The following is a 25,957-nucleotide window of genomic DNA, read 5'->3' as shown; positions in this document are numbered from 1 at the left end:
GCTCAGCCACTGGCCATGGTGGGGAGCTGGAGCCCTCCCTGTCATTAGAACTGTGCAGGCCAGGGATGGCCCTGCTCCTTTGGTAAAGAAACACAGCACCAGTGTCAACTGCCCATGCTGGATCCCAGCCCAGGCACCTGCCTGCAAGCTCATCAACTTGTTAAAGTACCAAAAACAGCCAAGAGTTTGGCAAACAATTCTAACTGCAGTCGGAGAAAAACACATCCTACACTTATACAGGCCACACACACACATGACTGAACAATGTACAGATGATTGAAAGCCTGAAAGTTTCGAAGACCCACAGGATTTGGAAAAGATGCTACAGAATGGAAGAGAAGAGCTGTGTTTAAAAAATGACAAAGCAAGCAGAACTGCTTGGACATTGCTTTGGTAGTAGGGTTTTTTATCTTTTTCTTTTTTGTTTACTTTTCTTTTTCCTTTTTTTCTTATGTTTTCTATAAAATTGAAACTGGGAAGGTTTAACATCAATTTCTCAGGATGTTTATCACACGTCTACCCTCTTCACTGAAAAATTCTTGTCCTTCAGAAACAGAGTTCCAACATTGGTCAAAAAACAAGTGAGAAATGTCAGGCATGGCTGGAGGCCAAAATGGCAGGTTTCTGAACTGGTTAGGTTTCTGAACTGCCACTTCCCTTTCTGATACAACCAAAGCTACAGCAGATGCTGATGTGTTGCAGGGGCATTTTTAGAAGGAGACCTTGGTGGAAGTGGTGCCAGCAGATGGCAATGGGATTTTGTCCAATGGCACACAGAACATGGGACAGGTGTGAAAGACAGTGGGATCAGTGAGTATTTGCACCTCACCAAGACAGGAGTTGCATTCCAGCAAGGAACTTCTCATTCCACCATTTCGATGCCCACGATTCCCAAAGACCATATGTCCACTTTGGGGCCATATGGTTGACCTGTCACCACTTCAGGCGCCAGCCACCCAGCAGCACCGGCCACGGAGCTCCGTCTGCCCCGCTCAGGGCTGAGCTGAGCAAAGAGGCCAAAGTCAGCTGTGGAGAAAACAACAAACTGTGAAAGCCAGCTCCAATTAGGAAACCAAGCAAAATAATTCCCCACTCTCAGGCTAAGGATGTGCTGTTGAATTTCCTGGAGAACTGTCCATGCTCGATTTCCTTGGGGCTTTAGCCAAGGGAGTATGGAATTCACCACTTCCAAAAAATCCCAGGTTTCTTAACGCTGCTCACAGCAGTGGACTCCATTCCCCTGAAGCTTTAGATTGTAGCTCCTTCTGTCTGGAAGGGACACACACAGGGCAAGGCCACTCTTGACTACTTGTGGTTCCTTATATCTCTGTGCACGTTGCAACTGTGCCCTCAGCTCGCAGCACGGGTCCCTGCACTGCCACCAGCACCATTTTTGGGGAGCTGGCTGTCACTCCAAGCAGCCCCACACCCACATCCCTGGAACGCTGCACCTGACCAAGGATATACTGACCCAGCTTGACAGAGACGTTGGTTTTGAGAAGGATGTTGGTGCTCTTTACATCTTGGTGGATAACATGGTTTGAATGAAGAAAATCCAGTCCTTGCAGGCACTGAGAGAGAAAACAGAGAGAGGAGGGCAAAAATGAGTGATGTGATTTCATCACACAAGAAAGGAAACAAAGAATCTAAAACATTCCCTCTCCAGGGGAATGGGGAGTAATGGCGGGACAGTAATGGCCACTGAGAGGAAGAGCTTGCTGCTCCAACACTTGCAGAGCAGGACCTTTCTAAGTAAAGGCGCATCAGCTTTTGAAAGAGCAACAGCACCTGCTGTTGTAGGCTGTCCCCTGCAAACCAGCCAGGATGACTCCTACTGCAGTGGACGTGCTTTTTCCATGCAGAGGACAAAGGTGGGGTTTTGTCAAGAAAGGAAAAGTCCCTCCCTTTGGTGTGAAGCGGATCACTTTTGGGTGGGAGGCTGCCTGAGAAAGATTTTCTTGCTGCCCTCAGCACAGACTTGGAAGTATCACACCAGTTACTTTCTGGAAGCAAAGAGCATTTTGGCTGCACTACTATCCTTTTTAGCTGAGGACTGTGGGAAGTCAGTCTTTTTTCTTTGCTGATCATTTCAAATCCTGCCACCAGCACCTTTGCTTTTACAGACAAGGAATGCAGTGAAGACAGACTCCAGGCAAACATTTAGAGAGGCAAGGTGGAGAACAGCAAATACAAATACAAGAGACAGAGTGAGAATACAACAGCAGGAGATAAGAGTACTGGCACTGAGTACAGGGAGTGCAGGGGCACTGGCAGGCCTTTCACTTGAGATGCTTTTACTTGCCCATAGCATACCAGCAACACAGAAACAAAGCTTTGCCCAGGAAATCACTCCAGCTCTGAGCTCCTGTTTCCCAGACAATCCTGCCCAAGCCCTTGGAAACACAGATGGGATTGCTGACCTCCTGACTGATGGCTGCCATCTCTTCTTCCGACAGGTCTTGCTGATGGCATCGCTTAAAGTGCTTCCATCCATGTACTCCATAACCAGGGAGAGTTCCTCACCCACAAGGTAGCTGAAAGAAGGAAACAAGGGCAGGGAGATGAATGTAAATGGCTAGATTGCTGTTTGGAAAAGACGGGTTGATTCTTCTTTTCAGATCCCTTTGAGACGAAGACAAAATAAAGGAATAAACATTCCCTCTTGGCTGTGCATTGTTTGCCATCTGTGCAGTCTCAAGGAGAAGGGCACAGCTGCGAAAATGAGATGTCTTAGATGGTCAAACCACCTGGTCAAACCACCACAGGCAGCAAGAAAAATGTGCAGTTTAGTAACAGCCCAGATAAAAACCTGTCACGCACAGTGTTTCTGGAAAAAAGCACCTAGTCTTTCTGGCATGCATAGCAATGGAAAACAGTGGCAACAATCCAAGGGAAATCCTTGTTAGTTTACCTGGCTGTAAGAAGACACTTTAAAAAAATCAAGCTCCAAAACAAAGTGGTGGCTGTGAATATAGAGATCATTAATTTAGTAAGACACAACTAATCCGGGTTTTTGAACAATTTTCAAATACCATGTGCCAGTGAAGACTCATGCAGACAAAATGCAATCTCTTCCCATCCACTGGAGATGAAAAGTGCAATATTAATTAGCCAATAATTACAGCTCTATTTTCTGCCAGTGACCAAAGTGGGATTTTACCTTGCATGTTTGCACTATATGAACAAACATTCATGGGACAAAAGCACAATTCACCTGTCTAGACAGTTGACCAGGTTGGGATTTCTATTCACCTTCATGACCATGAGTTCGTTGACTTTTAGTTCCTTCTTCCTCAGTCCTTGAAGGTGTATTTTCTTTATGGCCACCTAAAATGACATTGAAAATTAGTAACTTGAGAGGTCGGTGGCACAAGACCACAAGGCATGTGGAGTGAGTGATTTTGCAATGACACAGCTGAGCTGTGCCAAACTACCTTGTGATTAGGCACTGCAGTAATTAGGAACTGACATTCCAACAGCCCATTTCTCTGCTCCCTTGGGAGCCAGTTACAGGACACATGGGGCCACTGACATTTTGCCTTGAACACTGGGTAATAGCAGTGTCTCAGTTATCACCCACAAACCTCTGACCACACTCTCTGCTGCTTTGTTTGGGACTCAGAAGAAGGAATCCATGCCTTAATACTCTGTGCATACATGTTGTGATATGGGCAGGGCTTAGGGCTTTCAGGGACGCCTTGCAGATCTCTCCCTATGTGCAGTTCCCAAGTGCAGCACTGCAGGTGGCTAAGGAACTACCAGTAACTTTCAGATGGATTTGCTGGCAGCCAGAAATGAGAATTCAGGACTCTGAAGCTGTAGCCCCAAAGAGCAGTGAGGTGCTCAAAGGCACCACCTTTGTTTTAGCAATGGAGAGCGCATGAGCGCGTCCTTCTCTGAAAGGAACCGCTGCCCTCCGTGCCTTCCTTCCGGCAGCTGAGGAGGACAAAGTCCCAAATGTGTTCTGTGGGCTGGCACCAGTCTGTGCTTCTTGTGCCTTTTCAGCACAGCTCTGCCCAAAGCTCCAGCCACCGCTCACACCAGAGGGGAAAGCCCTTGAGAGCAGCAGAGTCTGCAGGGGCTGTTGACATTTACCTCTCCTCCTGTGGCAGTGTCGAGTGCTCTATAAACATCTCCAAAAGTCCTAGAAACAAAGGAAAAACAGAGAAAGGAGAAGCCATTTACATCTTGCAGTGAAAGCCAGCCCACACAGGTGATCTGTGCTGTAAATGCCTAAGACCTGCAGGACACTGGAAGCATGGAGATGTCTTTGACAATGCCTTCTGAGCACACTTAGAAATTCTGATCAGCACTGACAATCTAAGCCCAGTGCCTGAACACATTTGCAGCTTGTCTGACTCTACACTTGATACCTATTCCACCAGCAAAACACCTGATGCGTAGTTTTGTACAATTAACATTACTTGGACTCACCCACTGCCAATATTTTCCAGTTCAATGTATTTTAGAATAGGATTTTCCATCTTCACTATTCTCCCTGAGGGAAACAAAATGCAAGATGTTCACTTAAAAGCAGAGATCCTACCTTCTAGGAGATACAAAAGGCAGCCCCACTGTCTGGGGCTCTGAGCCCTCCCTTGGTGGACAGCTGGCTAATAACAACAGGAACAGCAACTGGAACAAAAAGAAAAGAACAACAGGTCCACAGCACAAGTGGCTGGCACAGAGACTGATTTGTAGCATCTTTTGAAGGGAGAGACCTCTTGACAGCAGACACGCAGGGAAGCACAGGGAGATACATTCAGAGGAGACTGAGACCAGAAGAGAATACCTACCAAGGCAAGTAAGTTTGTCATCTAGAAACATTAAGGAGAGCTGGAACTAACAGTGCCTTTGTTTTCTTGGGAATAATCACAGTGAGATTTAGAAAAGGTTTCCTACTTGCTAAGATTAAATGCACCTGGATATCTAGAATCAATTCTTCTGAACAGATGTCAAATTCAGAACAGGAGGAATATTGCCAAGTGTTCCCATCTTTTCCACCTTGCAGCAGCTTACCAGAAGAATGCCTCTGTGTTTGTAAACCAGAGCAGCTCATGCTAGAACCAATCCCCATGGGGCTTTCAGCATCAGGACCCTCACCCTTTAGGAGCAGGCTGAGCTCAAAGACGCCCTTGCCCGTGCCCCGCGTGAAGAACCACGCCGTTTCTCTTCACCCTGACAGCGCGGCTCAGTCGCTCCCATTGCACTCGCCCTCTCGGCACCACACATGTCCCCATCTTCCCAACTTGGCACAGTGGGCACAGGCACAGAGGACAGCAGTGCTCCTCAGGCATCCCTGTGACACAGAGAACTGCCCAGAGGAGATGCTGACCCTCTTGTGAGTCCATGCCATGCGACACAGAAGCTGGCCCAGAGAAGGGGCTGCTGCCTCAGGCAGCTCCGCGCTGCAGCAGCCGGGCAGCAGCGGGACCCTCCCAGCTAAGGAAGGCTCCAGCCTCTGCATTCCCACAGCCCTCGGGCAGGGCAGCGACCACAACAAGGCTGGCAAAGCCCAAGCATGAGCACTGACAGGCACTGATGGGAAGAAGCCAGAGTGAGCCTGAGCCCCGGACAAGCTGTTGCCCCTATTCAGGACACAATAGGATGGGCTGATGAGATCAGCCACCAAGAGGCACAGATCAGTGCCCTTTTTGTCCCAATTGGTGATGGTAGACACAGAATCCACTGGGCTCTCTTCTCAACCCTACCAGATCTTATCTGAGGGCACAGCACTGGCAGCTGTTAAGGGCAAGAAGCAGATTCATTGGGTTGTGCTGCAGAATCACAAAGGGCTGGATGTGTTCTCCTAGAGACTGATCTCATCAGGGCTTCTGCCAGTGGCCAGGACTCAAGCAGTCACAACCTTCTGATGATCCAAGAACAATCCCTGCTTCTGCCTTCGGCAGAGAGGGAAGCCCAGGCAAACTCCAGCCAGTCTAAGCTGCCCTCAGAGACAGCAGGAACAGCCAGAGCTCTCTCTTGCTGACTCAGAGCACTGCCAGCACTTCTGTGACACTAAACTGAGCAGAACCCTTTGGTACATCTACGCTGACACGTGTACACAACACACTGTCCCTCATATAAGAAAGATACCAGACGTACTCTGTTGCTCCAGGGAGTCACCCACCGTCTCCTGTTGCTGAGCAGCAGCTGGGTCAGCACGGGAGGTGAACCAAGGGCTCAGGCTCCACTTCTTCAGCTGGGGAGCAAAGGCTCCTTGGGACGGCACTGCTGCTGCTGCAGCAGCTTCAGTGTCAGAGTCAGTGTAGATCTGAGACAAGAAATGAGTTGATGTCAGGAAGGTGTGGCAGAGATTGCCCTGAAATGCAAGAGAGATTGCCATTTGAAATGCAAGCCCTCAGGAAGCTGCTGTCAGCCACATGCAGAGCTCTTCAACTGGATTGCTTTGGATGTCCACTTGTGAAACCAAATGGTCAAAACCAAAGGCTGGTTTTACTTGAGTTCATAGCCAGTTTCTTGTTCTAAAGGATGTCTGCAGCAACAACCGCTCCACTTCCTCCCAAAGACTCCTTTCCCCCTCCCAGGTCTGCAGATACATTTGCAGCTCCTCATTCTAATGTTCTACCTCCTGCCATGAAATTCTGTTTTTCTGCACCTTTCTCGGGACGTGCTTATCCTGCAGCATCTCTGGATGGTTCAGTTCCTGGACCTCATGCCAGCCTCGGGGCTCTTGGTTGCCCGTCATTTGCTGGAACTCTCTGCAGGCTGCCAGGTAGGATGGCGACACTTCCACCTCCAGTCAAACAGAACAAAGCAGTCAGAGACTACAGCTTGTCCCCATCAGCCAGGAGTCATCAACTGGAAAGAAAGTAAAGAAAAGGACAGGAGCAGATTATTCACAAGAGATACAGACAGCTTGTAGCTCGTATTCCAAGTCTATGTGAGTGACCATGTTCACCTGCAAAAACACCTCAAGAAACAAGGTCACCTGGAAGAAGTCAGCAGGAGTTCATTTGGATGACTGCTGGCTAAATGGCCAAAGGAGTAATGCCACTGTCTAGAGCATCAGCTGAGATGCAGCAGAGCAGGAAGTGTCCTTGAGAGCAGCTCTGACAGAAGCCTCATCAGGATGGCACTCAGAGGCATCACCCACCCCACTGCTGCTCTGCACTGGAAAGGCAAGGAGGGCAGAAACCACCCCTTGGGTGACTGCAGTGAAATATTGCTATTTTGCTCACTTGCTTTTCCAGAGCCTTTTGCTCCTGAAGGAGGCGATTAATTTTCTCGATGATTTTAATTTTTTTGTCTAGCCTCTTCTTCCTTGCCTTGATCCTAGCCTCAGTTTCCTGCAGCTGTGCCTGTATCTGTTTGTCAATTTTCTGTAAACAACAATGAAAAGGACTCTCTTTCATGAGTGGAGTGGCTGCCATTCCTTCATTCACCTGTTTTTGTTGATTGGCCCTCTGCATAGGGAGATTCTTTTTCTCTTGGATGTCTTCATTCCTCCTCTTCGCTGCCATGATGGCACTCTGAGCTTCAGGCAGCTCTGCTTGTGGCTCTGCCTTGATGTTCTGTGCACACAAAAGCAGAGCAAGGGACTGAGAGCTGCCATCAAGCCCAGCTTTTCCCTCTTTTAGCCTCAAAATCCCATGTATTCAGCCCCTTCTTTCTTCTCCCCTACCCAGCTCTGTTTGCACTGTAACCATCCTGTCCTGGTGCTGATCTCTGCAGATTCCAAGGCTCTGTGCTTTCAGTGCCTTCTGGACTCCTGGCCTCCTCAGACCCAAGAGCTCTGGTTTATGCCCCTCTTCCTGCCCTTCCCTCTGTGCCCTGGCCAGTCAGGCTTACCTGGCCATTCTCCTGTGGCTCTTCCACCTGCTGCCTGAGCTGCTCTTCCTGCTCTCGGGCAGGGAACAGCTCTCCCTGAGTCTGGCATGGCAGCTCAGATGAGGCAGTGTGCTCCTGCTCTTTCTCTAGAAGCACCTGCACAGAAAGCAAGGGAAGATGGGTTTCAACTTCCCATACGCCCTTTGTGGGCCAAGACTCACAGACTGCTGGGCTCACACGTTCCCAAAGCACTGTGCTGCTGCTCTCCTGGGTCGTTCTCTGCCCGAGGGGAGACACAGATTCCAAAGTGACCCTGGCCCTACAATCTGGGGCCATCTGGGACTGAAGCTCCAGCAGCCTCTCAGGCAGCTGACAGGGAAGGTGTGGCATTTCTCAAGGGTCTGGTGAGGGCCTCCCTCTGCTTCTGCCATGTCCTGTTTGTCTTTCAGTAGTGGCTGACACCCCGCCCTGTCCCACAGCTCCATCCTGGCACTGCAGGTGGCTTCCTGGGTGAGCTCACTCCTTGTGAGAGACACTTCTGGAGTTCACGTTCTCTTCAGGCCTGCACCAGCATTCCTCCTCCCTGACATCTACACTCTTGTTAGAAAACCGGGTCATTCAGGAGATAAGGATGCATGCAAAGATCTCTGATGGAAGTCAGAGAACCTCTATGGCCATCTCAGCATATGGAGGAGGACCAAGGTGTTTCTTCTCCCTCTTTTGTCAACTGAGAATTCTGACCAGCAGTAACAGAGTTTCTCATAAGGCCCCATTAACGAATGCACTTACACAGCCCTGGGGTTGCCAGTGAAGGAAACCATGTGTCATGTAATTCATGTATGAGCAAAGTCACCAGACCCCAGCTACAGCATGGGATAGTTCCACTCCCTTAGAACATGCAAAAATTTAAAGGATAAAAAGAAGGCTTCAGGGCACAAGAGGCTGGAGGAGGAAAACATGAGGGGAAAAAACAACCATCTCTGGAGGGGAAACATCTCTGTCTGCTCAGGATCAGTCAATGGAACTTGTCTCTAGTCCTCTCCTGAAGGGATGCCTTTAGGTGAGCTTTGCATCTTCCACTGCTTTGGAGCAGAGCCAGGAAGATTCAAATGGATAGATAGATAGAGAGATCTCACTTTTACAATCTCTCTTTACTGTACTGTGGTATTTACATTCTTTGAACAGAGAGATATATAATTGTCTCTCCTAGGTTTTTTTAAAGGGAAGGTAGTCAGAAACTTAAATAAGAGAAAACAATGATTATCTCTACTGGCTGTCCTTGTTGTTTAGTACATGTAGAGTACATGTAGAATGCGTTATAGTGATTGTTTACTGAAAGTGATTTGTTAATTGGATTTTAGTGATAGTTGTTTGGCTTGATTAGCTAATTAGATAAAAGCTGTGTTGTGACTGTCTGGAGACAGTCACGAGTTTTTCTTTAGTAGCTTTTTAGTATCATATCTCTTTAGTATAGTTTGAATATAGTACTAGTGTAATAGAACATAGCCTAAGAAAGCATTTGTTTAACCTTCTAAATCATAGAGTCAAAGCACATTATTTGCCACATGGGGGTCACCCTGAATCAATACTATCCTTTCTGTCGCTACACACATCAGCACTCGGTAGCAGTGCCCTGATCAGCAGCCATCCTGAACTTGCTCTCCTGTTGCTTCAGTAACCCACACTCTTGGGGAATCTGGAGCATGTGTGGGTCCTTATGGAATGCTGTCAGACCCAGAGCATTGCACTGGGAACGGCTCTCTTTGTGCATCTGTGCTCGGGCAAGTTCTTCTCTTGGACTCGACCACACTGATGGTGCTAAAGTGGCTGGAATCAGAAATGCAGCCCAGCCCCACCCAGCTCCTCTAATCTCTGAGCACCAGCTGGAATGCAAGGGCATTGATTTCCTGCTCAATTCCCAGACACAACACACACTGCTTCCCTGGGCAGCCAAAAGACACGTGAGCTGTTACCCTGAAAGTGATGTGTTTCTGCCAGTGCTGGAAAAGGGCAGGAAAGATTGAGAAAAAGCTCCCTTGCTCCCTGGAGAAGGAGAAATTACACAAGGCTTCTCCTTCTAGCAAACAACCAAACAAATAAACAAACAAAATATGAAAGTGTTACCTACTCCAGTGTCTAAAGCACTTGGATGCAGTGAAGGGATGTTTGGCAGGGAAACAGCCCTCGTGCTGAGCATTGGCTCTATGGATCCAAGGCAGGGATCTATGGAAGTCTGCCTGAAGGTCCTTTCTCACTCACCTCAGGATCTCCAGCACTGCTGAATACACACTTCAGGTGACCTGTAGTGGGAAGGGAAAATGAATCAGATGCTGTCAGAAAACATGTCCTGGGCCTCTGAATCCCACAGAACAAGTCAACCCAAACAGAGATGATTTCCCGTTTCACAACATCCCTCCAGGACACACATTTCATTCACACAGCCAGCAAGGGATCAGGACAATATTCTTGCTTGTGCCTACACTTTGGCCTGTTTAGCCAGTAAATGAATACAAACATGACCAAGAAAATGCAAATTCTTCTTTAACACTCAATGCTCCTGTTCTACCAAAGACATAAAACAGCTTTTAAAATTCTCTCCTTTGGGTCTTTTTTTTTTTTTTTTAATCAGTTGCACACACCAATTCTCATTAACTTGCTTGAAACAGTTGCTCAGAAAAGCTTCCCTAAAATCCCCCTGAGTTGTGGCAGACACTCACTGCTTTAGAGTTTGCATTTCCTTGCAAAGGGAATCACTACTTTAGCACTTGTCAAAAGCTCAAGTTAGACAGTCAAATCCTTTCAGGAGAAACTGCAGAAAGAAATAAGCTTTCTCTGAATTCTGGGAACAACTGCAGAGTTTTTAGAAGGCCTTCCAAGAAGCTCTGCCAGTCTACATTTTCAAAGGTGTCTTGCTTGTCCCAGCAAACTGAGGAAATGACAGACTGCTGCCACAGACTCTCCTGTGGAGGGAACGGAGGCCCTGCAGGTTCCCCTGCAAATGCTGCCCCTGTGGCTACAGACACCCCCTTTTTAGCTGGACCTCTTGACAGGAGCTTTACCAAAGCAGAGGCATCCTAATGCTCTCTTGCAAAATCAGAAATTCAGCCACCAAGAAAGCGCAGGAAGACATATAAAAGCCAGGTTACACCATAAGCAGCAAAAGCTGCCGTGGCCAGATGGTGAAGTGTGGTAGCAGTGTTGTTGGTGTTCGTCACAACACGAGAAAACACAAGGCTCGTGTCAGTGGGCAGCTATCCACTCACAAAGGCGCCAACCAGGAAAGTTCTCCTGATCTCAGCAAGCACTAGGGCTGCTCTGACACTCAGGCCTTCCGTGCACCAAGGCAACCTTCTGATGTCACTATGACAAGGTGGCAACCATGCCCTGACATCACAAAGCAAAGTATGACAAAGCAAAGCATCACAAAGCATGTTAGTCTGTGAATTTATGCAAAGCAATAACCAACCTTCCCTACAGCAAAGACAAAAGAGCCTGGGAAGTTCTTCTCTGTCACAAAGCAGCACAAATTCCTTTCATGGGCCAAACCCTGTTGTTCAGGGGATCCAAGAGGAACACCAAGAGTGCCCCAAGCACCTACAGCCTGTACCCCAACTGAGCACTCAGATGGGACACAAGAAAAGGAAACCAGACAAGAAAATGGCCCACAGCATTGCAGATGTGAGAAATCACTCTCACTTTTAAAATTTTAAAGGTTTAGTAAACCTTAACAAAGGACAGAATAAGGAAAAATTGCAGCATTGGGAGTCTCTGTGACTAGCAACCATGTGCTCATCTACAAAGGATGCTCTGCCTTTTATACCCTTAGCCCCTCCCAAAGTTTTGTCAGTCAACTCTTTCTCTGCTGTCCATTGGTGGAGATTACTTTCTTGCATCTTGACTGGAGGTCGGGTGTTGTTACACCCTGCCTGCTGGTCACAAGCCAGCCCTCCCCAAATGCCCTGACTACCCAGGCTGTTACAAGGGGGACGGGAAAGACTATGGGAGGATATATTACAATACCATCACTACATTTGAACATCCGTATAACATCTACTTCTTAATTGTCAGACCCAACCATTGCATTACTAGTCTAGAACACACAGAACCAGGGGAGAAGCCACTGTTGGCATCACAGCTGAAGTCCTTCCTAACAAATCTCCCCACATATTTGCACCTTTATTGGACATGGCCAGGGCTCCGGTGGGTGTACATCTCTGCCTCTCTTCCCCTTTGGCAGCAGTTGAACTGGCAGCATCTGCCCGCCAGCAGCAGCTGCTCCAAGCTGGGAACGCCACTGGCGGTGCTGATTTCCAGAGGCTTCTGTGTGCCAGGGGAAGCCAAGGCAGCAGCGGGCTGAACGGTGCTGGCGCTGCTGCTGCTCCCTGCCAGAGAGCCCCGTCTGGGCAGGGCACGGTGCCCACTGTGTGTGCAGAGTCAGGGATCTGCGTGCGGAAGAAATCGGGCTGTACGGTCAGTCAGGACATCCCCCCCCCCCCCCCCCCCGCAGTCAGACCTTTGCCCCACACCTGCCGCACCCAGCCGGACGTGAGCAGAAAGAAATTACACTGACTGCCCAAGCTATAAAAACCCGTGTGACCCCTCAATAAACACCATTTGCTGTCCACCACGTTGGTGTCAGGAGCATATGGACTGAGTGACCCTGTTGTTTGGGCCACCGTGCCGGACTAAGAACCAGGTCGCCACACCTTTGAAGGCATCTGGTGCCAAAAACCCGGGACACGATCACCGTCCGGGGTTCGGGGATCGCCTGGACGAGGGACCGGCGGCTGCACAGCTGGCCTAGTGCAGCAGGGAGGACGCCCCCGGACCAACGAGGAGCATGGACGCTATCGCGAAGGTTGTAAGTCAGATTCACGCGCAGTGGGGTACTGAGTGTAAGCTTAAAGATTTATGTCTTGCAATACCGAGACTGATTAAGCTTGGGGCTATAGAAAGCCCAGTAGAATTTCTCCATCCAGAGATTTGGGATAATTGCACAAAGGCTCTGGCTGAGGAAACCATGTCCTCAGGCTCAGGGAAAGCCCTCAAATTGTGGGGCAGAGTTATCCAGGCTCTGCAAAAAGCTCAGCAAGAGCAAGAAACCTGGAAAGCCACACGAACTTGTTTATTAGCCACGCTGCAGTTGGGGGTAGGGGCAGCGATGCAAACCGCGGAGGACTTTGACCTGGTCAGGCATGCGGAGGCGCAAACGCCGCAACCCCCTCAGCAAACCGACTCACCATCGGAGGGGGATAAAGCGTGCAGATGTTTTGGCAGGAGCTAGCAGAGGAGGCGCGGAATGCTGGCATAATATCGGACCCCAAAGCGGTTGATAAAAATGCACCCCCGCCATATGCGCTTGAAAATGGCGCCGGGGCACGTGACCAGGGCTGGAAGGGTGACACGAGGAGTGAAAATGCAGAAGGCTCGCTGAACAGCGCAAGCCTGGGTGAGCAGGGAGGAGGGGCAGCCCCCGAGAAGGAGCTTAAGACCAATCAGAGCGCTCAATTTAAATTAGGTCCTTAGAGGGCAAGGACCTCCCCCAGCAGGAGGCGGGAGGAGCCCAGGGGGAGGGAACGGCCCCACCCCCGTAAGAAGGGGCGGGATTGGAGCCCAAGAAAACGGCTGAGCAGCCTGGAAATGTCCGGCCAGTCGACTTCCGGCTCCGACTCTGACTCGAGCTGGGACGGGCTCGGAAGGTGCTCGGAGGATTCTGACACTGACTCGGACTTTAACAAAAAGGGAGCAGCGGCATACAAGATCACTAGCTGCAGCGCTCCTGCGTGGGTTAAGGGGATATCAGAGAAAGATCGAACCCCGCTTACAGACTGGGGGAAAATAAAAATGGCTTGTGCGGAGTGGGCTCCATCTGCCACACTGGTTTTCCCAGTCCGTGTGGGGGGGGCAGGCGGAAACCAAAGAACCTACTCCCCGGTAAACCCGAAAGACATGCAAGCAATTATTAAAGCGATTGCAGACAGGGGGATTAATTCTGCCATGGTTTCCTCACTCATTGACAGTGTTTTTGGAGGCGATGATACGCTTCCCTTTGATATCAAACAGACTTGCGGGCTGATTTTCGATGGGGCGGGGATGATCATTTTTAAACAGGAATGGGAGGACAATTGTGTAAAGCAGCTAGCCTTAGTAACAGGAGCTGACCATCCACTGCACGGCTCCAGCATACAGAGGCTAATGGGCACAGACCCCACTATGATCACCCCGCAGGCACAGGCTGAGGGCCTGCGGGCCCATGAGGTTATGACAACAACCTGTGCTGCCCGAGAAGCCATCTGTGTTGCTTCCAAAGTAATAGCCAGACCATTGCCATGGTCAACTATAAAGCAGAGTGAGAGTGAGAGCTTCACTCAGTTTGTGGACCGCCTTCAGACAGCATTAGATTCCTCCGCATCACCCTCAGAGGCGAAGGGTCCCGTGCTGGCAGAATTCCTACGCCAGCAATGCAACTCAGCCACCAAGGATATTTTAAGATCACTGCCACCTGGGTCCAGTGTTGCTGCCATGATCAGACATGTTGCAAAGGAAGAACACCTAGCTCCCATCCAAGCAGCAGTTCACACTGCAATAACCAGTGTGATGGCATGCTTTAAGTGTGGCCAGGCAGGCCACATGGCAGTAAACTGCCCCCAGTCAGGACACCCACCAGCAGCTGCTCCACCACACCAGGGGAAACTTAGGGGACCATGCTGGGCATGTGGAAGGAAGGGGCATTTAGCTAAGGAATGTGGATCCAAGCCTCAGGGAAACGGGAAGGGGAGGGGGCAGCCGGGCCATACCCAGCCTCCTCCCACCTGGAACATGAAGCGGCCCAGCTACAGCAACCCTCAATGGGGCACAGGGCTTCCATGCCCACGACCCCCTCAAGAAATGACCAACTTCGTCGTCCAACCAATGGCTCAATCAAACCCATCTGCACCTCAGGAATACCAAGAACAGCTCCCTGGGGGCGAGGCCCCTGGGTGGCTTTGGCCATGAAAGCATGGGAACAAGACCCATGGGTGGCCTTCGCTGCGAAGGTGGGCAGGCACCCACTGATCTTGTGGGCAGTGTGTCATCTCCACAACAGTTCCGACAACTCGGCCATCTGCCTTCCCTTTTGGATGGACACAGGATCAGATGTCACCGTCATCCCACACATACACTGGCCTCTACCATGGAAGCTAGAAGAAGCCCCCATGGTGGGCGGAGTCGGAGGGCTGTCCTGAGCCCACAAAAGCACCCAACCAGTAGCAATTACCCTCTGCACCGAGAGAGGACCAGGAAGAACTCTCACCCTCACTACATATGTTATGTTGGATTGCCCACTCTTATTGGGGAGGGATGCCCTAGCCCTACTGGACGTTAGGGTGACAAATTTTTTCTAAGGGCCACTGTCGCATGCCCGCCATTGCCCATCAAGCTGACTTGGAAATCAGTCGATCCGGTGTGGATCGAGCAGTGGCCCTTGTCCAAGCCTCAAATGACTGGTCTCCTTGAGCTAGTTGGCCGTGAGTTACACAAGAATCATATAGAACCCTCCACGAGCCCATGGAACACCCTGATCTTCGTAATACCAAAATGGTCTGGGGAAGGCTTTCGTCTCCTGCACGACCTGCGGGAAGTGAACAAGAGAATCCAGCCTATGGGCCCCATACAAACTTTACTGCCCATGAACTCGATGATACCGAAAGGACTACCCTGTGCAGTGCTCGACATCAAAGACTGCTTCTTTTCTATTCCCCTGCATGAAGACAACAAGGAGCAGTTCGCTTTTTCCATCGTCTTTCCGAACAGCCTGCGGCCCAACCTATGCTTCCAGTGGAGAATGTTACCCCAAGAATTGGTCAACTCCCCCACCATCTGCCAGATCACATTGGACTGAGCGCTAGCACCAGATTGCTCTGCCATCATCCTGATCACCGCACCATCCACGAGACAAGTAGACCAGCTGGTATCAACCATCTCCAAGACCTTAAAGACAAATGGCTTCGAGATAGCGAGTGCGAAAATAAAAAAGGGACCGTGTGTGACCTTCCTAGGAGTGGGAATCACAAGCTCCTACATAACTCCTCCCCAGATGAAAATCCACCGAGACATCAAGACGCTCCACAACGTGCAGCAGCTGGTAGGGTCCTTACTGTGGCTCCACAACATCATCCTGATTCCTCCCGAGGTCATGGACCCTCTAAATGACCTCTTGAAAGGAAAGAACCCATGGGAGCAGAAAACCCTGACACTGGAAGCGATAAGCTCGCTCAACTTCATTGAACGCCAGATGTCAGTGAGCATGCTCACTAGATGGGATTCAAATGCACCAGTGGATCTGTATGTCCACTTCACAAAAAAGGGGGGAGTGGGAGCCTTAGCCCAAGGACCCCCTGACAAAGCCCAACTGATACTATGGGTGGTCTTGGGGAAACCGTCACGTGCCTTTTCCCCGAGAGCCGAGTGCCTCAGCAGCCTCATGATGAAAGGCAGGAAACTCAACCTAAGACATCTGGGCATCAAACCTTCCAAGATATACTTGTTGTTCCGCAAACAGCTCTCCGCACAGTCAACAAAAATATCTGAATATCTAGCCATGGTCCTTGCAGGCTTTGGAGGAGAGATTCGCTACGCGGCAAAACTCCCTTAGACTCGGCTGCTCACGGTCATCGACATTGACCTCCCACCAAAGGTAATCGACCAGCCGCAGGCAGGACCAACCGTCTTCACGGATGCATCATCGCAGACCTCCACCGCAGCGGCAGTATGGCAGTCAAGAGAACAGTGGCAGTGTGTCAAGACAACCAACTCCATGCTTTTGGTCCAACAGCTTGAAGCAGCAGCCGTAGTGCTAGCGTGCAGACTGTTCCCAGAAGAACACCTTAACATTGTGACTGACTCCATATTTGTGGCCAAGCTCTGCCTAGCCATGTCTGGATCAGGTGTGTCAGTGTCCACAGTGGCAACAATGCTGGACGAAGCACTCTATTCACGGAAAGGCACCATATCAGTCATCCACATCAACAGCCATGACCTGATCAAAGGATTCTACCAAATTGGCAACGACAAGGCTGACACTGCCACAAAAGGCGTATGGACACTGAAAGAAGCTCGTCAGTTGCACAAATTCCTTTCACATTGGAGCTAAAGCGCTTGCGAAAAAGTGGGGGATTTCTACCGCGGACACAAAGCACGTCATCGCCACGTGCCCCCACTGCCAGAAGTCACCGCTGTGGTCAAGTGGCATCAACCCCAGAGGCCTCAAAGCCTCAGAAATATGGCAAACAGACTTTACACAATGCCAGCTGTTGAGACCCCGAGTGTGGCTTGCAGTTACCGTAGATACGTACAGCGGTATGATCGTGGCCCACAGCATCTCAAGACCGATTCCAAAGCGACCATCCAATATTGGCTAACAGCCATGGCATGGCTTGGAGTTCCAAAACAAATCAAAACAGACAATGGGTCAAATTTCACCTCAAAGATGGTCCAAGCATTCGTCTCAAAATGGAACATCGCCTTGGTACATGGCATCCCATACAACAGCACCGGACAAGCCATCGTCGAAAGAGCAAACCAGATTCTGAAAACTAAACTGGAAGTACTAGCAAAGACGGAAGGCTTCACCAATGCCATTCCCCTGAGTGACCAGGCGCGCATACTGGCAACCGTGCTGCTAGTGTTAAATCAATTCCCTAGGGGGAATGAAACAAACAGTCCTGCCCAGAGACACTGGGCCACTTGAGCATTAGAGAAAGGCCCATGGGTTGTGATCAAAAATGAACTAGGGGAGTGGGAACAAGGTTAGAGACTAGTGCTCACGGGGCGGGGGTATACGGCTGTTAAAAAGGATGGGGACATTAAATGGTGTCCACTCAAATCTATTAAACCAGACCTTCAGAGTGAAACTCATTGTTAGACTTTGTTTGCAGGACTGGATCATCGGACGCCCCCGCAACCCATGCGCCCCACTACCAGGAAAGAGAGAGAGACCACCGAGCAACCTGACATCACCTGAGAAGCCCTCACCATCAAAACCAAAGCAGCAACGGTATCTCTGTGTGATCTTGTTTCTAGGGTTAGCAGGTGGAGGACCGGCAGACACAAAACATTACCCTCACCAGCCATTCAGGTGGGTTCTATGCCATCTCTCAGGTGAGGGGGTCATCAAAGAAATTGTTACAGCCGACACCCCATCTTTCAAGCTCAGGCTAAAAGACATTTTTCCCTCGCATACAGGGCACCCCAAATTTGAGGAGACGACATTATTTCAGACCTACTGGTGCCCTGCTTCCAACTCAGGAAAAAGTTACTGTAATTACCCGGGGTATGGATATTGTGGATATTGGGGGTGTGAAACTATTGTGACAGGCAATGGATGGAAACCACAACAGCCTGATAAGTTCCTGCAAATCAAGTATACTCCCCACGGCTGTCTCGAACCGAAATTTGGTATGGATGGGTATGCGATTATGCCCCAAGGCAGGAAACAGCACACCTGCACAGGCTATGTAATGACAATCCTGCAGCCAACCCATGATGGCTGGGCCACGGGCAAAGTGTGGACAGCGTTTGTTTATCTCTCTCACCGCATCTGGGCGAACATACAAATTATCAGATTCCCACCTCCAATATCCCAATCAGTCGGACCTAATCCGATTCTAGCAATGAGTAGACCCACGAAGGGGATCGCAGCTAATGGTAGTTCTAGCCACAAAACACAGATGCTAAAACTTACCTCCCCATCCGATCTCTTAGCCAAACCAACCCTCTCCAATCCATTCTTAAGCGTGTTAAATGCTTACCTTCTTATCGTTAAACTAGTCCAACCCGAACCTCACAGAGTCATGCTGGTTATGCTATGATGCACAACCCCCTTTTTACAAAGGTGTTGCCCTAAATCTCCTATTCATCTTCTCAAAGTCAGACAATCCACGCCAATGCAGATGGGACACCCCCCGGAGAGGCATTACCCTAAGTCAGGTTACGGGCCAAGGCAAATGCTTTGGCAATGCAACCTTGGCAAAGCAGATGGGCGACGTCTGCCAGGAATTCGTCAAACTTAAGGGAAGTTCCAGTGGGTGATCCCAGCTGCATTGGGAATGTGGGTCAGTCAATGAACCGGGGTAAGCCCATGTGTACTCCTTGACAAATTTGATCATTCTACTGACTTTTGTGTCCAAGTTTTAATTGTCCCCAGAGTCCTGTATCGCCAGGAAGAAGAGGTGTACCGCTTGTTTGAGGAACCCGACCGGCTCCACAAACGAGAAGTGATAACAGGCATCACCATCGCAATGCTCCTTGGTTTAGGAACTACCGGCACTGCCACAGGCATCTCGGCCCTTGCAACACAACATCAAGGACTGGCACAACTGCAGATGACTGTCGACGAGGACTTGCAGAGGATCAAGAAATCCATTTCTTCCCTAGAAAAATCCCTTTCCTCGCTCTCAGAGGTTGTCCTCCAAAACAGGAGAGGACTGGACCTTTTGTTCATGCAGCAAGGAGGCCTTTGTGCCGCCTTGAAAGAGGAATGCTGCTTTTATGCGGACCACACCGGAGTCATCAGACTCCATGGCCGAACTGAGAAACCGACTAAACCTAAGAAAAATGGACAGAGAAGCTTAACAGGGCTGGTTCGAGTCGTGGTTCAACCGGTCCCCATGGCTCACCACCCTGATTTCTACCCTAATAGGCCCACTCACTATAATCTTACTAACCCTAAACTTCGGGCTTTGCATATTAAACAAACTGGTGCTATTTAACAAAAAGTGTTTAGAAACGGTAACATTATGTTTGTTGAGCGCCGACAATTACTTTAAGGCATGCCAGTTACTAACACACTTACAGTTTTATACTAATTTTACTAACCCATGAAATTTTGTAACCTCTACATTTTATAATTTTATACGATTTTTACTAATCATGAGGGAGGGGGGAAATGTGGACAGTCAGGGATCTGTGTGCGGAAGAAATCAGGCTGTACGGTCAGTCAGGACATCCCCCCCCCCCCGCAGTCAGACCTTTGCCCCGTACCTGGCCACACCCAGCTGGACGTGAGCAGAAGGAAATGACACTGACTGCCCAAGCTATAAAAACCCGTGTGACCCCTCAATAAACACCATTTGCTGTCCACCACGTTTGGTGTCAGGAGCATATGGACCGAGTGACCCTGTGGTTTGGGCCACTGTGCCGGACTAAGAACAAGGTCGCCACGCCTTGAAGGCAACAGCTGTGCTGCGGGCTCCTTCTCCTGCCACAGCTGGGCACACCTGGGAACAAGGCATGACAAGTTGTCAGAAAAACCAAGGGGTTTCTGAGACTGCACTGCTCTGCACACATCCGGGACACCTGCAGCACAGAATTTTAATCCTCAAACCGGTAAACCAAAGGGAAACAGCTGGAAAAGATTTCATTTCAACCATTCTTTATGCTTCAATAGAAATGACCAAAATGAAAGTTACCGAGCAGGGCCCAATCCACACTGCCAGCTCAGTGTGAGAAAAGAGGCATTACTTTATTTCAGTACTGGATGTGTGAGGAATCACTTCCCTAAAACATGCACACCCACGTGTTAGCATCCATGGAACTAAGACATTACTTTCATTACTTTTTATTCATTACTTTGCTCAAACTCACAGGCTAAACATTCTCACAAAGTATTTGACATGTTTGAATCACTTCCCCAAAATTACTGACATTTAGAGTAGGGGTCTCTTGAGGGTCTCTGGTGGTCATGTGGTGAACATCCCGTTCCTCAAATTCTCCTTCCATGGTTAAGAGCCTTCTTCTCCTTGAATGCATTGCAGCTACCTCCTCAGTAGGCCCACTGTCTTTATTCTCAAGACTTAGACATCCACTGGCACACATTAACCATTGGTGTGAGAGAAGGTACGACTAAGCACTGCCTGTTAATGCTTAACAAATTCACAATTTGTTGCACGGCAACACTTCCCCAGCGTCTCTCGTTCCTTCTCTGGGAATCAAACACAAGCATTTTGTGATCACTGAGCCCAAGGCCGCCTCCAACCCTGCTGTCACCTAGCAGCCCTTCTCTCCTCACAAACAGCAGGCCCAGCAGTGCCTTCCCTCACTGGCTCAGTCCCCAGCTGTGTCAGGAGTTCTCTGTCACACACTCCAGGAACATCTTGGACTGTTTGCTCTCCGCTGCACTCTGTTGCCAGCAGACATCCCCACCCTGTTCCATGCCCCTTGCAGAACCCTGCACCTGCTGTCCATGGGCACCTGGGGAGGGGAGGTACTCACGGAAGAGATGGACCAGCTGCACTGGGCAGGAACCAAAACCCTCTGGTGGCACAGCTGCTGGGCTGTGTCTGGCACAGCTCTGCACGCCCCACTCCTCATGGGCAGAGTTTGGGGCCCAGGATCCCTCCTGTTGGTGGGACACCAGGGTGAGCAGCTCCTGTCCCAGCCAGGAGCAGAGGTTCTGTGGCTCTGCCCTGGACACAGGGACCTGCCACTGCCATGAGCTCCTGCCGCGGCTCCTCTGGGGCAGCTCCTGCTCTGCAGTGATGATGGGCGCAGCTGGGGGTGGCTGCAATGGAGGGGGGCTTCCAGTGGGCTCTCTTGGTCTTTCACACTGGAGCCAGCAGAGCTTCTGGAAGGAGTCTCCTCTTGTGAGCTGCTGGAGCTGGCACTGGCCACAGAGCCGCTGTTTTCATCCCTGACAGGACCAGAGCACAGCAGCCTCTGGGCCTCCTTGCTGCACCATGGCACTGAGGAGCCATGGACCAGAGGTTCAGTATGTATGGCTCAGTTTCCTGATAAACTGTGCTAAGAAAACCCTGCATCCCTCCTGCCAGATCTAAGACACTCCAAGAAATCTGTTGGCACATTGGGAACTCAGAATTGTTTGCATTTTGAACAATTGTCTTATGAGTGCTTTTGATTGTTTTTTTTCATTTTGTGTTGATTCAGTTGATCCTTCAGAGAAGCTTTCCTAATAATATAAAACACGGGGAATTGTGAAGACCCTGAGGAGGGCATTCCCTGGTCTAGGGAGACACAAGAAGCTCCCCTCAAAAAGCTGTTAGACCCCATTGGCTCCTTCCCCTGTTCCTGTGTCTGTTCCTGTGTTCCTGAGCCACACCTTCCCTATTCCCTGATTGGCCCCCTTATCTTTGTACTGCCCCGAGATCAGGGTCAGCCCCCAGGCCCCTGTGAAGACAAAGTGAGACCCTCTGTGTGTGGGTGTTGGGACCTGAACATCTCCCTGCACGGCTGAATAAAACATCTGTGGAGATTTTGCAAAGGTCCTTTTTGCTTCTTTGCCCTGGACTATGCTAGCAGCAATTCAGACTGCTACAGAGGAGAAGCTGCAGTACTGGCACCAAGATTTTGGCAACTTGACCATAGGCACAGAGGGTGTGCAGGATGCTGCTCTATCAATTCCTTAACCAGCCATCTCTGGTGCTGGCATATTCCCTCCAGCTTCTGGTGCAGCCAGGGCCACCTTTGGTCCAGTAGATGACATTGTTATTTGAAAAATTCGGCCCACACCTTGGGCAGGAGGCCATCCACAGGCTCTGGTCCTGCAGCCCCTGCTCAGCTGGGGACAGTGTTCCCTGTGGGGAAGATGGAACAGCCATCACAGGGTCTGGGGGGCTGCTTTCAGCAAGGTGGCCAGGCTGTCTCCCTGCTGGACTCTAGCAATTGTTTGGGGGAGCTGATGGCAAATTGTATGTAGTCCTGTTCATCAGACTCAGAAAACCTGACAGCTTCTATCATTCTTCTGCAGAGTGGGCACGCTGGATTTCTCTTTGCCCACTGCAGGATGCAGCCCAGGCAGAACTGGTGGTGACAGGGCAGAGAAAAATTCACATCCTTCTTAGTGCCCTGGCAGATGGGGCAGCTCCATTCTGTCCCCATGGCCATGTCTGTCTGTCCCAGCAGGAGGGAAGAGCTGAGGATCATGAGCTGCTTTCATCAGCAATCTTGCTTGGCCAGAGCCCAAGCTCCAGCCAGAGTGGTCTGGGCTCTGTCAGTGCCCAAATAGAAGCAGAAAGGGATGTATCACAATCCATTCCTTGGTGAAGGAGGTCCATGGCAGCCTCAAGAGGCACCTCAGACACTCACCAGTCAAGGCAGTAACATATGGACAGGACACAGATGGCAGTTCATGGCTGGGAGAGCATTTGTAGACAGATCCAAGGACAAATTTCCCAAGAACTCTCCACAGCTCTGGGATGTGCCCATCAGCTCTGTCAGAAGCTTCAGCAGAACAACCAAAGTCCTAAAAAGCAGCTTCCAGACACTTTTCCTACCATCCTGCCTGAGTAGCCGGGTTGCTTGCTGCAAAACACTCTTTTTCTCCTCTTCCCCAATGCCCTGTGGACACTTGCAGCCAAAATAAAAAGCTCCTGGCCCTCTGTGTGATGTGATAATACAGTTTTTATATTTCCATGCTGGGATGAAAGCAAGCTGTGCTGTGGGTCAGGAGACGCCAGGACCCACTTGGCCTTCCTGCTGGCTGAGGTGGTCCCAGCAGACATCCTGCTGCTTTTTTGGGGAATGTGTGAGGGGGAGTGGAGGGGGTGACAGAGAGGCCGAGATCATAGAGTGGAAACTCAGCTCCAGAGAGGCAGTGCAGACTCTCCCTGCTGAATGCCTGCTGGGGCTGGCAAAGAAGGAAAATGCCCCAATAACAGCCCGGTGGCACTGTGTCTCAGGGACAGGTACAGGGAGGTGACAACAAACAGTAGCATGGCCTGGTCTCACAGCTTCTAGGAAGCAGTGACAGAGGGGCCTCATGTGCCAGAGATTTCAGAAAGGCTGTCTTCTTAAATGGCCACTCTGAAACCCCTCTCTTTGCCTGTTGGGTTTGTGAATGCTTTTAACAGCCACAGCATCCTGGGGCAATGCGTTCCCTGATTTCATTAAGCACTCCTTGAAAAGCACCTCCCATTGTTCAACTGAGCTGCCAGCCTGGTCATTTCAGAGGGTGCTGCCTTGGTGGAGAGAAAAATCAATCTTCTGCCTTTCAGGGAGCTGAAGGAGAAGGGACTCTTCACCATCAGACACCTGGCTGGGTCCCATTCAGAGGTCCTGCTTTGTCGACTTCGTGAGGATTGCTTGGCAGTTACCAGCGAGGTGAGAACATTGTTCTGAATTTGTCCCATATACTTCATACACGGTGTGTAGAGTTGGTATGTGCTTGTTCATCTCCATGTGTGCTCAGGGTCTGCCTTCATTTCTGGTTTTAGACCTGAGATTTCTAGTGTCTGTCAGCTATCTGTAGGATCTGTGGGTACATGCAGATGTATTTACTGGCAGGTCGGGTATCTGACACTCATCTTCGAGTGTGATGCCTTTATAATGCAATGTGCAAATGCAGAAACTGAGACACTAATTATGTTGTTTGCCAGAGTCTCAGTCTCTGCCCAAGCTGTAATTCAACACTGCAAATTATTCTGTAGACTGAGCCTGTGTTTTCTGTTTCCTGCTGAGTGCTTCAACTGCTGGTGTTGCTTTTTTGAACAGGAGCGCCTGACTCTTTTATCTTTATGACTTGTGCATTTATGATTTGAAAGCAGCTCTTAATTCAATTTTCTAGTAAAAGGGCCTAAAATCAAAGGTGTGGACATTTTAGAAGTGTTAAGTAGAACACTTAATGAAATTTTTATTTTAGGCCTGCAGTGAGCAGGTCTGAGGCCAGAAATTGGTGCCAGAGTAAGTGCCTTTCTGTGCTTGTACTCTCCTGTTCTTCTTGTACTTTTATGTTCCTCTGGACACAGTGGGTTGTGTTGTCATTTCCTGGGACTTCTGTTGAAGGCAACTGGTTTTCTTTTCAAGGTGATTCCTATGTTTCCCCTCATGACTTCCCCAGGTGACCAACCTCCGTTCCAAGGTGTCCTACTCTGCCATTGTCACTCTGGGAGAGCTCTTTGTGACCTTGAAGAAGGACATGGACTCTGAGGTGGATGAGGTTGCTCGGATCCTTCTCCAGATGGTGTCCAGCTCCCCAGAACTGGTTCAGAAAGCAGCCAGTCAGGCCCTGGGGATCATGGTGGAGAATGTGACTCCTGCACGAGCAATGACTGCTCTCATGGACACGGGAGTCAAGTAGGTTCTTCTTTTTTTAGTGATATTCTTCACCTTCGTGTGTGTGGGAGGGAGAAGGGATGAGACAGAGAATGGGAATGGTTGGAGGGAAGGGTCCTGTATCCTGTATCCTCTGTGAACTCAGTGACTTGATTCTCCAACCAACCTCACTTCGTTCCTCTTGTCACCTATTTCTGCCCTCCTGCAGCCCATTAGTTCTCAGAATCACAGAAGTGTAGAATATGGGGAGTTGGAAAGGGCCCATCAGGACCATCGTGTTCAGCTCCTGGCCTTGCCCAGAACAGCCCAAGGGTCACACCAAGTGCCTGAGATTGTTGTCCAAATGCTCCTTCAACCCTGTCAGGCTTGGTGCTGTGACCACTGCCCTGGGGAGCCTGTTCCAGTGCCCAGCCACCCTCTGGGTGAAAAACCCTTTTTCCTGATATCCAAACTAAAGCTCCTCTGACTCAGCTTCCTGCTGCTTCCTGGAGTTCTCCCAGTCTTTCAGATTTTCCTAGATGTGGTGACTGATGGGGAAGGGAAAGTGCCTGCAAAGGCCAAGGTGCTTTTGTGGGCAGAGGGACAATTGCAATTGCAGCTGTGAGCAGTGTTTGGTATTTCACAGCTCTAACCACAGAGGCCCTGGGAAAACCATGTCTCCTCATGATGCCATTAACTTGAGAAATGAGGAGGGTCCTTGCTGGGGCGTGGAGCACATGGGGGACAATCTGCTGGGTGTGGCACAGCCTGCACAGCAGGTGCAGCTCCTGCCAAAGGAGTCTTGTATGACTGTCCTAGCCTTAGAGCTCTACTTTCTATTCAAACTGATGTATCATGTTAGCCTTGAGATGATGAATCACTTTACAGGCACCTTCACAGGCTGACTGCCATGGGACAGTTGAAGCAAATGCTGCCTTAAATGTTGGTGCTGGGCCTGATAGTTCCCAAGAGACACTCTCTAGAACAGGACAACCTAGCTAAACTGCCTGGCAGCCTTTCCTCAGCTTTGGAATAGGGTAAAACATTCAGATGCGTCCATTGCCAAGCCCCACAGAAGAAACAGGCTGCATTGCTGGATATTCTGCAACTTCACGGCCCACAATGTGTTTTCCCTGCATTT

General features: G+C 49.9%; 2 protein-coding genes and 1 pseudogene across 3 annotated transcripts; 2 read left to right on the top strand and 1 right to left on the bottom strand.

Annotated features, from left to right (window-relative positions):
- LOC131567038 (zinc finger protein 883-like) overlaps positions 1-25,957 on the top strand; it is a 133,445-nt pseudogene that overhangs the window by 100,887 nt on the left and 6,601 nt on the right.
- Positions 309-6,794, bottom strand: LOC131566921 (serine/threonine-protein kinase PAK 3-like). The gene is made up of 8 exons (XM_058818381.1): positions 6,620-6,794; positions 6,106-6,274; positions 4,435-4,498; positions 4,096-4,144; positions 3,215-3,327; positions 2,421-2,534; positions 1,472-1,571; positions 309-1,026 (listed from the first exon to the last, which is right to left on the bottom strand). The coding sequence occupies exons 1-7, from the start codon at positions 6,707-6,709 to the stop codon at positions 1,517-1,519; spliced, it is 654 nt and encodes a 217-aa protein (XP_058674364.1). The 5' UTR covers positions 6,710-6,794; the 3' UTR covers positions 309-1,026; positions 1,472-1,516.
- On the top strand, positions 12,420-19,901 carry LOC131566920 (uncharacterized). Of its 2 annotated transcripts, none has more exons than XM_058818380.1 (2): positions 12,420-12,649; positions 17,709-19,901. In XM_058818380.1, the coding sequence occupies exons 1-2, from the start codon at positions 12,632-12,634 to the stop codon at positions 18,639-18,641; spliced, it is 951 nt and encodes a 316-aa protein (XP_058674363.1). In that variant the 5' UTR covers positions 12,420-12,631; the 3' UTR covers positions 18,642-19,901. The 2 variants fall into 2 exon arrangements, with proteins under 2 accessions (XP_058674363.1, XP_058674361.1); XM_058818378.1 differs by having other exon boundaries at positions 12,426-12,652.

This window comes from Ammospiza caudacuta, chromosome 21, assembly GCF_027887145.1.
Source record: "Ammospiza caudacuta isolate bAmmCau1 chromosome 21, bAmmCau1.pri, whole genome shotgun sequence".
Classification (NCBI taxonomy): Eukaryota; Metazoa; Chordata; class Aves; order Passeriformes; family Passerellidae; genus Ammospiza; species Ammospiza caudacuta.
This window is presented reverse-complemented; position numbering and strand designations above follow the sequence as displayed.

Excerpts from the sequence above, each read along its gene's own strand:
- LOC131566921 (XM_058818381.1), bottom strand. The coding sequence starts at position 6,709 with ATGACGGGCAACCAAGAGCCCCGAGGCTGGCATGAGGTCCAGGAACTG. Across the intron at positions 4,499-6,105 it reads TGACTCCCTGGAGCAACAGA|GGAGAATAGTGAAGATGGAA; the intron begins GTACGTCTGGTA and ends TGTTTCCCTCAG. Across the intron at positions 1,572-2,420 it reads TGGCAGCCATCAGTCAGGAG|TGCCTGCAAGGACTGGATTT; the intron begins GTCAGCAATCCC and ends TTTCTCTCTCAG.
- LOC131566920 (XM_058818378.1), top strand. The coding sequence starts at position 12,632 with ATGGACGCTATCGCGAAGGTT. Across the intron at positions 12,653-17,708 it reads TGGACGCTATCGCGAAGGTT|GACTGGATCATCGGACGCCC; the intron begins GTAAGTCAGATT and ends CTTTGTTTGCAG.